At 56.9% G+C, this 13,311-nt stretch overlaps 1 protein-coding gene and 1 non-coding gene across 4 annotated transcripts; both read left to right on the top strand.

Moving 5' to 3' along the window:
• Positions 1-277: 277 nt before the first annotated feature.
• On the top strand, positions 278-10,802 carry NOP53 (NOP53 ribosome biogenesis factor). Of its 3 annotated transcripts, none has more exons than XM_033430605.2 (13): positions 278-621; positions 1,078-1,142; positions 2,956-3,064; positions 3,695-3,894; positions 4,245-4,315; positions 5,473-5,568; positions 6,877-6,981; positions 7,055-7,258; positions 8,098-8,273; positions 8,510-8,576; positions 9,338-9,414; positions 9,521-9,577; positions 9,961-10,802. In XM_033430605.2, exons 1-13 carry the CDS (start codon positions 293-295, stop codon positions 10,184-10,186), a joined length of 1,782 nt encoding a protein of 593 aa, XP_033286496.1. In that variant the 5' UTR covers positions 278-292; the 3' UTR covers positions 10,187-10,802. The 3 variants fall into 3 exon arrangements, with proteins under 3 accessions (XP_033286496.1, XP_004271154.2, XP_004271155.2); XM_004271106.2 differs by lacking the exon at positions 9,961-10,802 and adding an exon at positions 9,839-9,899; XM_004271107.2 differs by lacking the exon at positions 9,961-10,802 and having other exon boundaries at positions 9,521-9,581.
• LOC117201845 (small nucleolar RNA SNORD23) lies at positions 8,623-8,733 on the top strand. The gene has a single exon (XR_004483974.1). It is a non-coding gene; the product is annotated as a small nucleolar RNA SNORD23 (small nucleolar RNA).
• Positions 10,803-13,311: the final 2,509 nt, after the last annotated feature.

The raw sequence follows: 13,311 nt of genomic DNA on the forward strand, positions 1-13,311 counted from the left end.
TGACAGGTCAAACGTTCTGAGATTGGAAAGTCTTGTGTGCCGAATCTGCCACTGACGGGTATAACTTTTCTTTTTTAAGAAAACTAGATTTTTTAAAAATTCAACAAATTAAAAATGATACTCAGATTTTAAAAGATTTCCTAGGCGGCCAGGAAAGGTATTTCGCCTAGGGCTAGAGCCCCACACCTACAACCTGGGGCGGACCGGAATCTGCAGAAGAGGGAGGAGCCATTTATCCTTTACCAAGATACTAGCCTCCCCGCCCCTTTGCGGCTCCAGCCACCCTACCAAGATGGCGGACGCCGGAAGCAGGTCACGGGAAGGGGCGGGATTTCGGCGCGCGCATGCCCCAAACCGGATTTCCGGGCGCCGGAGAAGAAGTTCTTCCTTTAACAAGATGGCGGTGGGAAGGGGTGGTGGTGGTGGCGGGCAGTGCTCGAAAAGCGAGGCCAATTCCGGCTTCCTGGGGCTGCGGCCCACTTCGGTGGACCCGGCGCTGAGGCGGCGGCGGCGAGGCCCAAGAAATAAGAAGCGGGGCTGGCGGCGGCTCGCTCAGGAGCCGCTGGGATTGGAGGTCGATCAGTTCCTGGAGGACGTGCGGCTGCAGGAGCGCACGAGCGGGTGAGTGGGGCGGGACTGCGGACAGGTGGGCCAAGTTCTCTGTGGCGGGGTGCGAGGCCGAGCTGCCTGGGGGGACTTCCGGGGGCCTGGGAGCCCCTGTCTGGCACCGCTGGGGAAGCCGAGGGGTTAGACTGGGAACTCCGGGTGACGGCCTGTGGGACTTGATAGGGTCACCGGGTACAAGACGCCCAGTTAAATTAGAATCTAGGTAAACCACAAACACTTTTCTGATATCAGTACGTACCACGCACCCAGCCTAGTTGAGTGCGTTTTACGTAGTAAATTCTGCAAACCGGAGGGAGGAGCTCTGGCCTGGAGGGGTCCCAGGCGGGAAGCTTGTACTTGAATGAGCATAACAGGAAAGCTGAGCCCGGAGAGGTTAAACCTGTTCCTTTCTTAGCTTCGTGCTCCTCTCCCCAACATGTATGGCTGACATTCTGAATTTCTATCTTCCAGTGGCTTGATATCAGAGGCCCCCGATGAAAAACTCTTCTTCGTGGACACTGGCTCCAAGAATGAAGGTGAGAAAGGGTTTTTGTGGCGGGTGTATGGCGATGATTAGTCCTTATTGAGGCTCTCTCAGCCTCTGAAAGGACCTGTGTTAATGACGTGGCTTGGGTGGAAAACGCCTGCAAAAAAAAGGTATTTACTGTATAAACAAGAGGACCTGGAATGAACAGAAAGCAAGTTAGGAACTAACCTAAAGAACTCATTTTTTCTTCTGAGGTTTCAGAGAGGTCTCAATGCCCAGGGAATCCAGTCGGGGTCTGCCTTGTTGAGTAGATAATCATAAATCAGGAGGTCTCCGTTAATTTGCAGAAAACCAAGTCAGGGACTTGCTGTAAGGAATCGTACCTGTTTTTCCTTTAATGAGAACAAAAGGATCAACTTGAATAAGAGATCCTTCTTGACCCGCTTGCTTTAATTTGCCAAAATGCAGGGTCGGGACCTTCTAAAACAAGTGGAGGAGAAGCAAGTTAGGGTTTGCTTCAGTGAGTAATAAGGTTCACTGTCAATACCTGGAGAAACAGATGAAGGATAAGCGACTTGTTTTAAGGAGCGTCTAGAAAAGCTGAGGAGTCCGTTTGAACGGGAAAGCCGATAGCTTTAATGAGCAGAACGTCAGGCTGCTGTAGCAGCAGGATGGCCTTGATGAGCACGTATGAGGTCAGTCAAGGGGTCTGGTCTAAGGGAAGTGAAAGGACCTCTTGGGGGAGAGCAGTCTTTGAGTGAGCAGGTAAGGAAGGGGTATTAAAGAGGTCGACTTTCACAGGAGTGAGGAGATCTGCTCTGTGAACAGAAGAGTAAAGGCAGGGAGCTGCCCTGGTGAACAGGCGAGGAAGTAGTTACAGATTCTGCTTTAGATTTTTTAAAAAAAAGCAGAAGGATAACAGCGATTGCGCGCTTTCACGGGTGATCACTGTGCTGTGGAGTCGAAATACAATGGACCCTTGAACGATGCAGGGGTCAGGGGTGCTGACGTTCCATGGGGTCGAAAATCTACGTGTAATTTGTAGTCGGCCCTCTGTACCTTGGTTCCACATCTGTGGATTCAACTAACTGCAGATCGTGTGTTCCTGTAGTATTTGCTGTTGAAACAAACCTTGGTATAAGTGGACTCTCGCAGTTCAAACCCATGTTGTTCAGTGGTCAGCTGCAATTATTGGGTTGGCCAAAAAGTTTGTTTGGGTTTTTCCATAAGATGTTATGGCAAACCCCGAACGACGTTTTTGGTCAACCCAGTACATCTCCGCCTGATCCTGTGAGGTAGGCATTAAACCTCGTTTTGGCAGCACAGGGGAGGAAAGTCACTTTCATGAGGTCCTTTAGCAAATGGAAGGATGCGGATTCCATCCTAGTATGTGTTGTTCTAGAGTCCTTTTTACTGTTAGGCTTTAGAAGTAAAAGCAGAAAATTCTGTTGCGCTGAGAATCGGCTGTCTTGGGTCCTGAGTCCAGCTCCCTGGGCCTCATGTCGCCTGATCACCTGCTTTCTTCCTTGTTAGCGTTAGTGGTTCTGTGGCCTCTTCCCTGTTGCCTCTGGAAGCCCCTTGTCTGCAGGGCTGTGGGTCTGACTCCTCTGTGTCCCCAGCACAGGGCTGCCTCCAGCTGGCCCAGGAAATGGGTGTGGTGTGGGGAGTCACAGCTTGGGCACCCTGGGCCCTGCCCTTGCGGGGGCCTCTTTCCTCAGGTGGGAGCCTGGGGTCAGCCTGGGCCCTCCACGTCTGTACTGGGATGCAGGTCTCCAGAGGAGCCGGAATGAGGGGAGTGGGAAGTTGGTCTTGGGTAGTGAGGAGGCCTGAGGCCTTAATTCTTTCCTTTCTTCCACCCCCAGAGCCGAACAAGAAGAGGACCAAAGGTCAGAAGAGGTCGCTGCTTCTCAAGAAACCCCTTCGGATCGACCTCATCCTAGAGAACACGTCCAAGGTCCCTGCACCCAAAGAGTGAGTGTCCCACCAGCCCCAGACCCTCCTTCCCCTTTGGTTCTGGCCTCACACCCTTCTGTGCAGGCCCTATTCACTTCCTGACCCTAAAGGAATTCTGGGGAGGGAGGGTGATAGGTGAAGGGCACTGGAGGGGAGGATGGGGTCGGATTTGCGCTTTGGAGAGCGGATTGGAGGCAGTGAGGCTGGGGCCAGGGTGCTGTGGCGGGGCAGGCGAGGATGGGCCTGGACGTGGCCGAGGGCTCTGGGGATGGAAGGGAGGGCTGGGTGGGCAGCCACGGCCAGGGGATGGGTCAGGCAGGGCTTAGTGACTGACCCCTGAAGTGGGGGTGGGGGTGGGGCGTGGATGGCTGATGGGGTGGACAGTGGAGCGATGCTGAGGTTGGTTGTGAAATGGTGTGTGAGGTCCCTGGGAGACATCCAGGGCAAGGGCCCCAGGGGCTGTTGTGTTGTTAGGTCTGGGGCTCAGGAGAGAGACCTGGGCTGGGGGCAGACATGGGGAGGTGGTCTCTGAAGCTGCTGGATCGAGTGAGGAGGCCCCCTGTGGAGGGAGGAGGTGCTGGGATGCCTGGCGGGGGCAGGGGGAGCTCGCCTCACCCGCTGCGCCTGTGCCGCTTCTCCCCGGCCCAGCATCCGCGCCCACCAGGTCCCCAACGCCAGGAAGCTCAAGCGGAAGGAGCAGCTATGGGAGAGGCTGGCAGAGCAGGGCGAGTTGCCCCGGGAGGTGCGCAGGGCTCAGGCCCGGCTCCTCCACCCTCCTGTGGCCAAAGCCAAGCCGGGGCCACAGGACACGGTTGAGCGGCCCTTCTACGACCTTTGGGTCAAAGACAGTGAGTGTCGCAGCTGCGGCGCACCGTGTCTAAGGGGGGCGCCCTGCGGGGGTTGCTTTGAGGGTCTTCGGCAGAGTCAGGAGTCTTGAAGTGGCACCGTTTTCCTGCTCGCGCTCCCCTTTTGCAAGCGGGCCGGCTCCTGCCCCTCCGCCTGGGGTCTCCTCTGCTTTCTGGACCCTGTCCACATGCTCTTTTGCCTGGCGTTCGAAGCCCTGTGGGGTCTGAGAGTCAGTCCTTCCCGGGCCATCTTGCAGTCAGTGCTTCGGTGCCGTCTTAAGGGAGGAGGGCTGGGAGGGAGCCCCTCGGGGCCCCGATGTTCCCCCAGCAGCTGCCCCTCGCTGCCTCCGCAGACCCTCTGGACCAGCCCTTGGAGCGCCAGGACCCTTTTTTCCTGGAGCAGACCAAGAAGAAAGGTGTGAAGGTGAGAATTCGTCAGAAGGGCGTCCTGGGGGATAGGGGTCAGAGCGCGGGGCTGGGGAGCGTTCAGGCCGTAGAGCCTCAGCGTCAGAGCCCGACCGTCCTGTGACCGGGAGCCCACTTGCTGGAGCCAGGCAGGCAGTGCCGCCTCCAGGGCACAGAGCAGAGTGGTGGCAGGTCGGTGGGACGTGCTTCAGGGAGATGAGGGGAACCTTCACTGGAAAGTAAGATGGTACTAAGGGGCAGGAGACCTGGTGTCGTGAGCGAGCCTGCAGAGATGGGGGGCGGAGCCTCCAGTGAGGGCGCGGCTGTAGGGTGCGGAGACCCGCTGGTCGGGGGTGGGAGAAGGCTGCGGGAGCCCACTTGGGGCTGTGGGCTTTTATCCTAAGTGCTTTTGCACACGGGAGCGGTGGGATTGTGGGATGCTCTGAGGAGGTGGGACAGGTGGGGCCGGGCACCCCAGCGCGGGGGTGAAGGGGGTGACCCAAGGCAAGTCCTCGGGCAGAAGCACCCAGCCTAGCGGGCAGTTGGCTGTGGGGAGGGGCAGGGGGCGTCAGGGGCGACCCCCAGGCTTCTGCTGTAGACGGGGAGCCTTTGCTGGGGTGGAGGCCAGCCGTGCAGGGACGTGGCAAGTCCAGACGGGGAGATGCTGCTCAGAGCTGAGCGTGCACTCGGGTCCCCTGGGGGTTTGTTAAAGTGCAGGTTCTGGTTAGCTGGTTTCAGGTGAGCCCGTGGCCCTGCGTTTCTCCCAAGCTCCCGGGGGCGCAGGGCTACACTCTAAGTGTCTGTCAGCCCTTGTCTGCGGTGTCCTGCACTGACAGACACAGAACCTCATGCCCTCTGCCAGGCGCAGCTGCCGATCTCAGCTATGGCCTGATGACCGTACCATACGGTTTTGCAAGTGTCACCCCTCCCCACCGCTCTGGCGACAGGAACCCTACTCAGGAAAGACAAGCGGAGTCCCTGCGTGCTCGTCCTGGGGTTGCCGCGCCTGCGGTACCAGCTGTCCATTGTTCCAGCTGCCGCAGGCACCTCCCAGCTTGAAGGCCGTGCGCCGTGCTGAGGCCTCTGCCGCCTCCCGGGCCCGGGTCCCAGCACTTGTGGGAGCTTGAGTCATGGCGCTCCCAGGCCTTAGCCTGCCTTGGTCTTGTCCTCCTCCAGCGGCCGCAGCGTCTCCACACCAAGCCCTCCAAGGCGCCTGCCGTGGAGGTGATGCCCGCGGGAGCTTCCTACAACCCGACCTTTGAGGACCACCAGGTACGCCGCCCCACCAGGCCTCTCACTCGCTGCTTGGCCATTTGGTCAGCATGCCCTCCCAGGGCTTGTGGTCCAGTCGGGGAGACAGAACTGTTCGTGCACAGTGATGACCCAGAGTGGGCAGGGCTGGGATGGAAGGGCACGAGGGGGCATCAGACCCAGCCTTGGGAGTCAGGGAGGGCTTGCTGGAGAATGGGGCATCAGAGCTGAGACTGGGGGCAGTTTGTTATGGTAAGAGAGGAAGGAATGGGGGTGTTCCAGTCGGAGGGAGAGGCATGTGCAAAGGCCCAGAGATGGGTGAGACTGTGGCACGTTTCAGGAACTCTGTGGGACATAAATGCAAAAGGCTTTCAACTAAAAAAAAAAAAAAAAAAAACTTTTAACTGTTGGCAACAAAACGTGTGACCTAGTAAGCTTTGTGCAAGGGTGAAGGTAGTTTAGCAACAGGAAAAGCTGGTGGCAAGAGTCAGTGTTTATCTCACAGAAATCTGTCGGGTACAGATGTCACGAACAGAGGGGACAAACCCCCACCCTCGGGGAGCTCGGGTTCCTGGAGAGAAATCGAGGTCACTGAGTAGATGCAGGTGCTCCTGTGAATGCTGTTCAGCATTGTTCCCCGTGAGACAGACTCTTAGCTGACCAGGGGCGGGGGGCCGTGTCCCTCTCCCAGGGAACAGCAACTACGGGACAAACAGCGCCGCGCGAAACATTGAGAGGATGAGGCTGGCCACAGGCAGAGGAGGCTGCTCGCAGAGGCTGTCGCTCACGGGGAGCTGTTGTCGTTTTCTTTTTCTCTCTTTTTTAATATAATCGTTTTATCAGGATATAATTTCCATGCATGTGATTCACCCACCTACAGGACTCAATTCAGTGGTGTTTAGTATATGCAGAGTTGTGTGGCCATCACTACAGTCAAATTTAGAACATTTTCATCACCCCAGAAAGAAAGCGAATGCCCATCAGCCGTCACCCCCAGTTCCCCATTTCCCCTGGTCTCGGGCAGCCACCACTTCTTCCTGTCTGTGCGCGTGCCTGTTCAGGGCACTGCCTAGAAGTGGAACCCTGCGGCGTGTAGAGACCAGACTGTCCTTTAAGAGGACGGGCAGAGCAGATGTGAGATTAGGGATGAGAAGCCCCCTTTGGCCGGTGCAGGGAGGCCAGGGAGAGGAGGGGGCGCCTGGGCCATCGAGGGGAGTGGGCTGAGCCCTGGGGTGGAGGTGCAGGTGGGAGGTAAAAGGGCTGGGTCTGTAACTCCCAGGAGAGGCCTCCAGGGCCTGGGTCCTCACCTGCATCCCCGCCCCCTCCCAGACCCTGCTCCGGGCGGCTCATGAGGTGGAGCTGCTGCGGCAGAAGGCAGCAGAGAAGCTGGAGCGGCAGCTGGCCCCGCCGGCCTCGGAGCAGGCCGCCACCCAGGTGAGCCCAGGCCCACTCGCCCACCCTTCCCGCCCGCTCCCTGCCTTGCGCCTGACCTGCCCCCTCTCCCCAGGAGTCTGCCTTCCAGGAGATGTGCCAGGGGCTGCTGGAGGAGTCGGATGGGGAAGGGGAGCCCGGCGAGGGCCAGGACGAGGGTCCCGAGGTTGGAGGAGACCAGGCCACGGGAGCAGAGGCCTCGCCCACAGCCGTCCGCCCGGCCTCCGTGGAGAAGAAGACGGAGCAGCAGCGGCGGCGGGAGAAGGCTGCCCGGATGCTGGTGAGCACCCTGGGCTCCAGTCTGCTCTGCCCAGTCCCACAGCCTGGTTTCTCCTGCCTGCAGCCTGCTTTTTTTGGGCTGTTTGGGATCCTTGAAGCTCCTTTGTCAGCTGAGACCTGGTTCCTGGCATCTTCCAGATGCCTCTCTGGGCTCAGAGGATGCAGTGGGGAACACGCCAGGTCAGGCCCTGCTGCCCTGGTGATGATGTTCGGGGGTGGGGGCTGGGGAGGCTTTATGAACCACAGACAGAGAGAAACGGATAAGGAAGGTCAGTTCACGAAACAAGCACTGGGCTTCCCTGGTGACGCAGTGGTTAAGAATCCGCCTGCCAGCGCAGGGGACACGGGTTCGAGCCCTGGTCCGGGAAGATCCCACATACCACAGAGCAGCTAAGCCCGTGCACCACAACTACTGAGCCTGTGCTCTAGAGCCCGTGAGCCACAACTACTGAGCCCGCGTGCCACAACTAATGCAGCTAAGCCCGTGCACCACAACTACTGAGCCTGTGCTCTAGAGCCCGTGAGCCACAACTACTGAGCCCGCGTGCCACAACTAATGAAGCCCGCGTGCCTTGAGCCCGTACTCTGCAACAAGAGAAGCCATCACAACAAGAAGCCCACACACTGCAGTGAAGAGTAGCCCCCGCTTGCGGCAACTAGAGAAAGCCCAGGCACGGCAGTGAAGACCCAGTGCAGCCAAAAACAAATAAATAAAATTTTTAAGAAAGGAAAGCAAGCGCTGTGGAGAAACAGCTGCTGTGACCTGGGAGCAGGTGGAGGAAAGGCCCCCCCGGGCGAGGTGGTGCTCGACCTGGCCCCTGACCTTGCCCGTCCCCGCAGAGGGTGCAGCAGGCTGCGGTGCGGGCCGCCCGGCTTCGGCACCAGCAGGTCTTCAGGCTGTGCGGGATCAAGGCGCAGGTAGCGCAGCGGCTGGCGGAGCTGGCTCGACAGCGGGAGCGGCGGCAGGCACAGCGGCTGGCAGAGACGGACAGACCCCGCCGGCTGGGGCGGCTCAAGTGAGGCCTGGGCTGGGGGCTCCCTGGGAGTCTGGGAGGAGTCCAAATCCCCTATCTGGCGCCTTCCTATCTTTGCTCAGCCTGGGCCTCTCCTGGGAGACCATCTCTTTCCCCCAGAGTTCCGTGTTCTCAACCCCACTGCCCGGCCTCTTGTTCCCAAGAGGGGTCTTTGGCCCTGTGTCCTGGGCCAGGCTCACCTCACCCCCCCCCCGCACCGGACGCCCCGTATTCCCCAGGTATCAGGACCCCGACATTGACGTGCAGCTCAGCTCGGAGCTGTCTGACTCACTCAGGACCCTGAAGGTACTTGTCTGGCTGGGGGGCTGGGGGGCTGCAGGGGAGACACCCGTGCCTGGTGATGATACCCATCCTTGCTCCCCGTGTCCCCCGGGGACTATGGGCGACATCATGGCTGCCCCCAGGCTGGGCTGGTTGGGCTGATGCCTGGGGGCTGAGGGCACGGGGTCCCCGTGGGTGAGGGGCCGAGTGATGGATAGTTGCAGCCTGGGGCCCTCAGAAGACCGTTCCTCCTGGCCAGGTCCCATTGTAGCCCCTGGTCTGCGGGCCCCACTCTCAGCGTCTGCAGTCCCAGAGGGGTCTTTCTAAAGCTCAGAATAGACCCTGTTCCTCCCCCACTCGGAGCCTGCTGTGGCTCCCCAGTGCCCCCGGGAGGAAGCCCAGCTCACACAGCCACAGACCCTGTGTGGTCTGACGCGCCTTGGGGCTCCAGCCAGCTGTACTTGTAGTGGGCCAACTGTGCACCCTTCTTCTGACCCCACCTCTGCCCCTGCGCTCCCCTGCCGGCCACACCCATTCCCCCTTCTCCAGCCTCCTTCGTGTTGCTTCCTCCAAGCCCAGCTCAGGGCCGGCCCATGGGTCAGTACCTATCACCCCATGAGTCAGGGCCAGGCTGAGCCCCTGGTGTACGTGAGGCCAGACTCGGGGCCTTGACTAATGGGGGGACTGCGGGGCGGACTCCCCCCTCCACTGGACCCTGTGGAGCAGTCAGGGCCCTGGGGTTTCTGCCTAGCACCAGCTGAGGCCTCCCTGTCCGTGTCTCGCAGCCTGAGGGCAACATCCTCCGTGACCGGTTCAAGAGCTTCCAGAGAAGAAACATGATCGAGCCTCGGGAGCGAGCCAAGTGAGAGCCGGGGCCTGCCATGTGGGGCGGGCATCGGGAACCTTCCCCCGCCGGATGGGTGCCAGATGGGCTTAGGTCGCCGACTGCTCTCTTCTCCCTCCCCCAGGTTCAAGCGCAAGTACAAAGTGAAGCTGGTGGAGAAGCGGGCGTTCCGCGAGATCCAGTGAGTGGCGCTCCCCTTCTCCCCAGTGGTCTCCAGCGGTCCCGGGGCCCCTCCCAGACCCGGTTGCTGTAGCCAGTGATGGAGCGATGCTCCCTCGGCCAGGCCTGGGACAGGGTCAGCCTGCCAGAGCCACCTGACCCCAGAGTCAGACCAGGGAGGGTCCCCGAGGGGAAATGGAAGGGCCCAAACCGGAAGAAGGGGTGTCACGTGGAGGAGGATGTGGCCCCCCCCATCCACCCTCAGCCTCCCCTCTGTCCCCAGGTTGTAGCTGCCACGAGATGTTGGAGCCCCTGCCCTTCAATAAAGCACCTTCTGACCAACACCTCAGGCCTCGCGTGTGACTTGTCTCCCTCCTGAGGGCAGCTCTGCCTGTTCCCCTCTAGCACACAGGGATGTGGGTACCAGGACCTTCGTCTCCACCAAAGGCTGGTGGGAAGCCAGGGCGTGGCAGAGGGCTTGTCCGGCAGAGGCAGGGGCAGCTGTCCCGGGAGCGAGCAGCGTCTTACAGAAATAGGCGGAGGGGACGGGCCAGCTGCTGTTGGGTGTGGGAGAGGGGAGGGCTGCACTTGGGTTTCTGGTGGGGGGAGGTGGCCCACTGCACTGCAGTGAGGGGGGAGGCGGACCTTGACCGCAGGCACCTTGACTACAGGCATGTCACATTGTTTAGAGTAGTAGCTGACGTTCGCTGCCCGCCTGTCCTTTCTATTCAAGCCCTGACAGCCAGTTTAGGAGGGCTGGAGTTACCCATCCCCGCCCCGCCCCCCTTTTCTTATGCCGCACCATGTGGCATCTGTTACCTGACCGGGGATTGAACCTGCGCCCCCTGCAGTGGAAGCGCAGAGTCTTAACCACTGGGCCACCAGGGAAGCCCCCCGTCCCTATCCCCTTTTTAAAGGTGAGGAAACTGAAGTCCATGAAAGGAGGTTGATCCTCCCCCCCCCACCCCCACTATAAAGGACTTTTAAAAACACTTATTCTGCAAGTAATAAAGGACTGGTCTCACTGTAAGTCATTGATACGGTTCATACACATACCAAAGAAACGTGAACATCACCCTTGACCTTTGCCCTCCTTTTTTTCCCCACCCCCCCTTCTATAGAAGGGGAAACTGAGGCTCCTGAAGAAGTAATTCCCTCAGTGTTACAGGAGGAAGGAGAGACCCAGGGCAGAGAGAAGGGAGAGAGGTGTTTGGGTTTTTGATTTGTTTTCTAATATAAATTTATTTTTGGCTGCGTTGGGTCTTCGTTGCCGCGTGTGGGCTTTCTCTAGTTGCGTTGAGCAGGGGCTGCTCTTTGTTGCGGAGCACGAGCTCTGGGCGCGCGAGCTTTAGTAGTTGTGGCTCGCGGGCTCTAGAGCGCAGGCTCAGTAGTTGTGGCGCATGGGCTTAGTAGCTCTGTGGCATGTGGGATCTTCCTGGACCAGGGCTTGAACCCGTGTCCCCCGCATTGGCAGGTGGATTCTTAACCACTGTGCCACCAGGGAAGCCCTGCCCTCCATTCTAATCCTCTGCAGAGGTAGCCGGCTCTGCAGTTTGCTCTGAAGGGTTCTGTCATGTTCCACGTGTGAGTCTGTTAAATTACATACGTATACATTGGAAAATAGAAGTGTTTTAATTTTTCTGTGTCTGGGATAGGATCATACCATATGTGGTTCTGTAACTTGCCATTTAGTGCATGTTGAGGAATTTATGTCTGTGTAGGGTGCATCCTCATTCTTTTTCACAGCTGCAGAGAATTCCACGGTACGACCGTGCTGTGATTCCACTCACCCAGGCCCATATTGCTCCTGGTGAAGCTGGAGGGGATACCTATGGACCTGTGCCATTTCACATGTGTCTGTAGGACAGGTACCTGCAAGTGAATCTCTGGGCTACAGGGAAAGTGTATCTAAAATGTCATTTGGATCCAGCCAAAATGCTCCCTGCTTACAGGAGCCCCCCCACCCCTTGTTTGCTCATAGCTTTACTACGGTATGGTCTCACTATTTTTATTTTATCGTGCATGGTTACCAGTAAGGTTGAGCACCTTTTCATATGATCACTGGTGGTTTTTTCCATGCTGGTTCAAACCTTTGGACCATTTTCCTCCTGGGCTGTTTTCTTGTTTGTTTATAGTAGCTCTTTATTTATTATGGATCCGAAGACTGTCATACATGTCACAGACATTTCTTCCAGGCTCTTCCTTTGACTTTGTGCATGGTATCTTGTCAGGAGTGTCCACTGCTTTTAGTTTTCTGTTAGTCTTCGTCTATTTTTTATCATGGCCTTTAGGCAGGTTGCTCCAGGACAAGATGTTTATAAAAATAGAGCAGGCAATTTATAAAACAAATGGCTGAAGGGAGAGACTAACGTCAGAGCCTCCTCCTTCCCCCCACATCACAATTTAAGGAACTGTTCCTGCTGTTCCTCCCCCTCTCCCATCTTAAAAAGGACTGTTGTACAGACAAGAACACTGCAGTGTGCGTGTGTGTATAGGGGAGGGGGCAGAGGATGGTAAGTTGAGGTGCAAATGGAAGCCATTTAGTGTCTGCTAAAGCCTTAAGCCCCAGCCTTTGACCCAGTAACTTCATCCTGGGAAGAGAGTCTGAAAGAAGCTGCTGGAAAAAGGGAGGAAACTCTTAATGTCCAGAGATGGCCAGCAGAGCATCTGTCAAATGCTGGGATACCCGGGGGATGGAGTGATCCCAGCTACCCGAGGGCAGATTCTGCCAGCCGGGGCATTAGGCAGTGTCCTCAGGAAGTTCTCACTGTTTAATGTCCTGGGGAAATGCATCTGTTCCCCTGTGTGCAAAAAACACGGGGTAGCAGCAAAGACAGGTTTGTGGGTTTCCCTGCATGTCAATTATATTTCACTTCTGATTTTTACATTAAAAGAAAAAACTTAAAAATGCTGAACTCTAGGTAAAGATTTGCAAGCTGCAGTGGTGCCCTGATGTCGGCAACTTCTTTTTGAAATGCATAAAATAAAGGGGATGAACGGACAAACAAGTTCAGGGAAATGTTAACGGTAGAATCTGGGTGCTGGTGCATGTGGGTGCTCCCAGGAAAACTCACTTGCCTTTACTGTTTGAAAATCTTGCTAATAATTATTGGGAAAAAGCACATTGGGATTTAGCGTGATGCTGATGGAGGCTTAAGGTTCAAAGTCAATTAATTAACTTGCACTGGTCCCTTCCAAGGTCCTACACCTCCTTTCGAACTTGTAACTTACAATTTTTCCTGTAGCGGGTCCCCCAAATTGTAAAAGCTTCAGACACCACAAAACCTGAATCTTCCCAATTGTGGTATTAAAAAAAGTGAATTACCCACCAGTTGAGTGGTGCCTGAATAAATGATAGTGCATCTATACTGCAGAGGGAGCTAGAGTTGGTTATTTAAAGGATGGAGGCCATCTGTAGGCAGCAGCCTTAAATTGTGGTTAGGAGCATGGACTTGGGAGCTAGAGTCTTGATTTCAAATCCCAGCTCCGTTACATACTAGCTGTGTGACCTCGTGAAGGTTACTTCACCTCTCTGTGCCCCAGAGTCCCCATCAGCAAAATGGACATAATGATAGTGCCTACTTCATTGGGTTATTCCAGGGGTGGATTCTGCACACAGAAGTGCTCAGGACAGGGTCCTGGCACAGAGTAAGCCCTAGAGGAGTGTATTATAATGTTAGGGGGAAACACAAATGGGGAAAAAAAAAGTGTGGAAACTTGCAATCTGTGCCAAAGACTCCTCACACATGCTCCTTT

This window comes from Orcinus orca, chromosome 20 (genome assembly GCF_937001465.1).
Source record: "Orcinus orca chromosome 20, mOrcOrc1.1, whole genome shotgun sequence".
Classification (NCBI taxonomy): Eukaryota; Metazoa; Chordata; class Mammalia; order Artiodactyla; family Delphinidae; genus Orcinus; species Orcinus orca.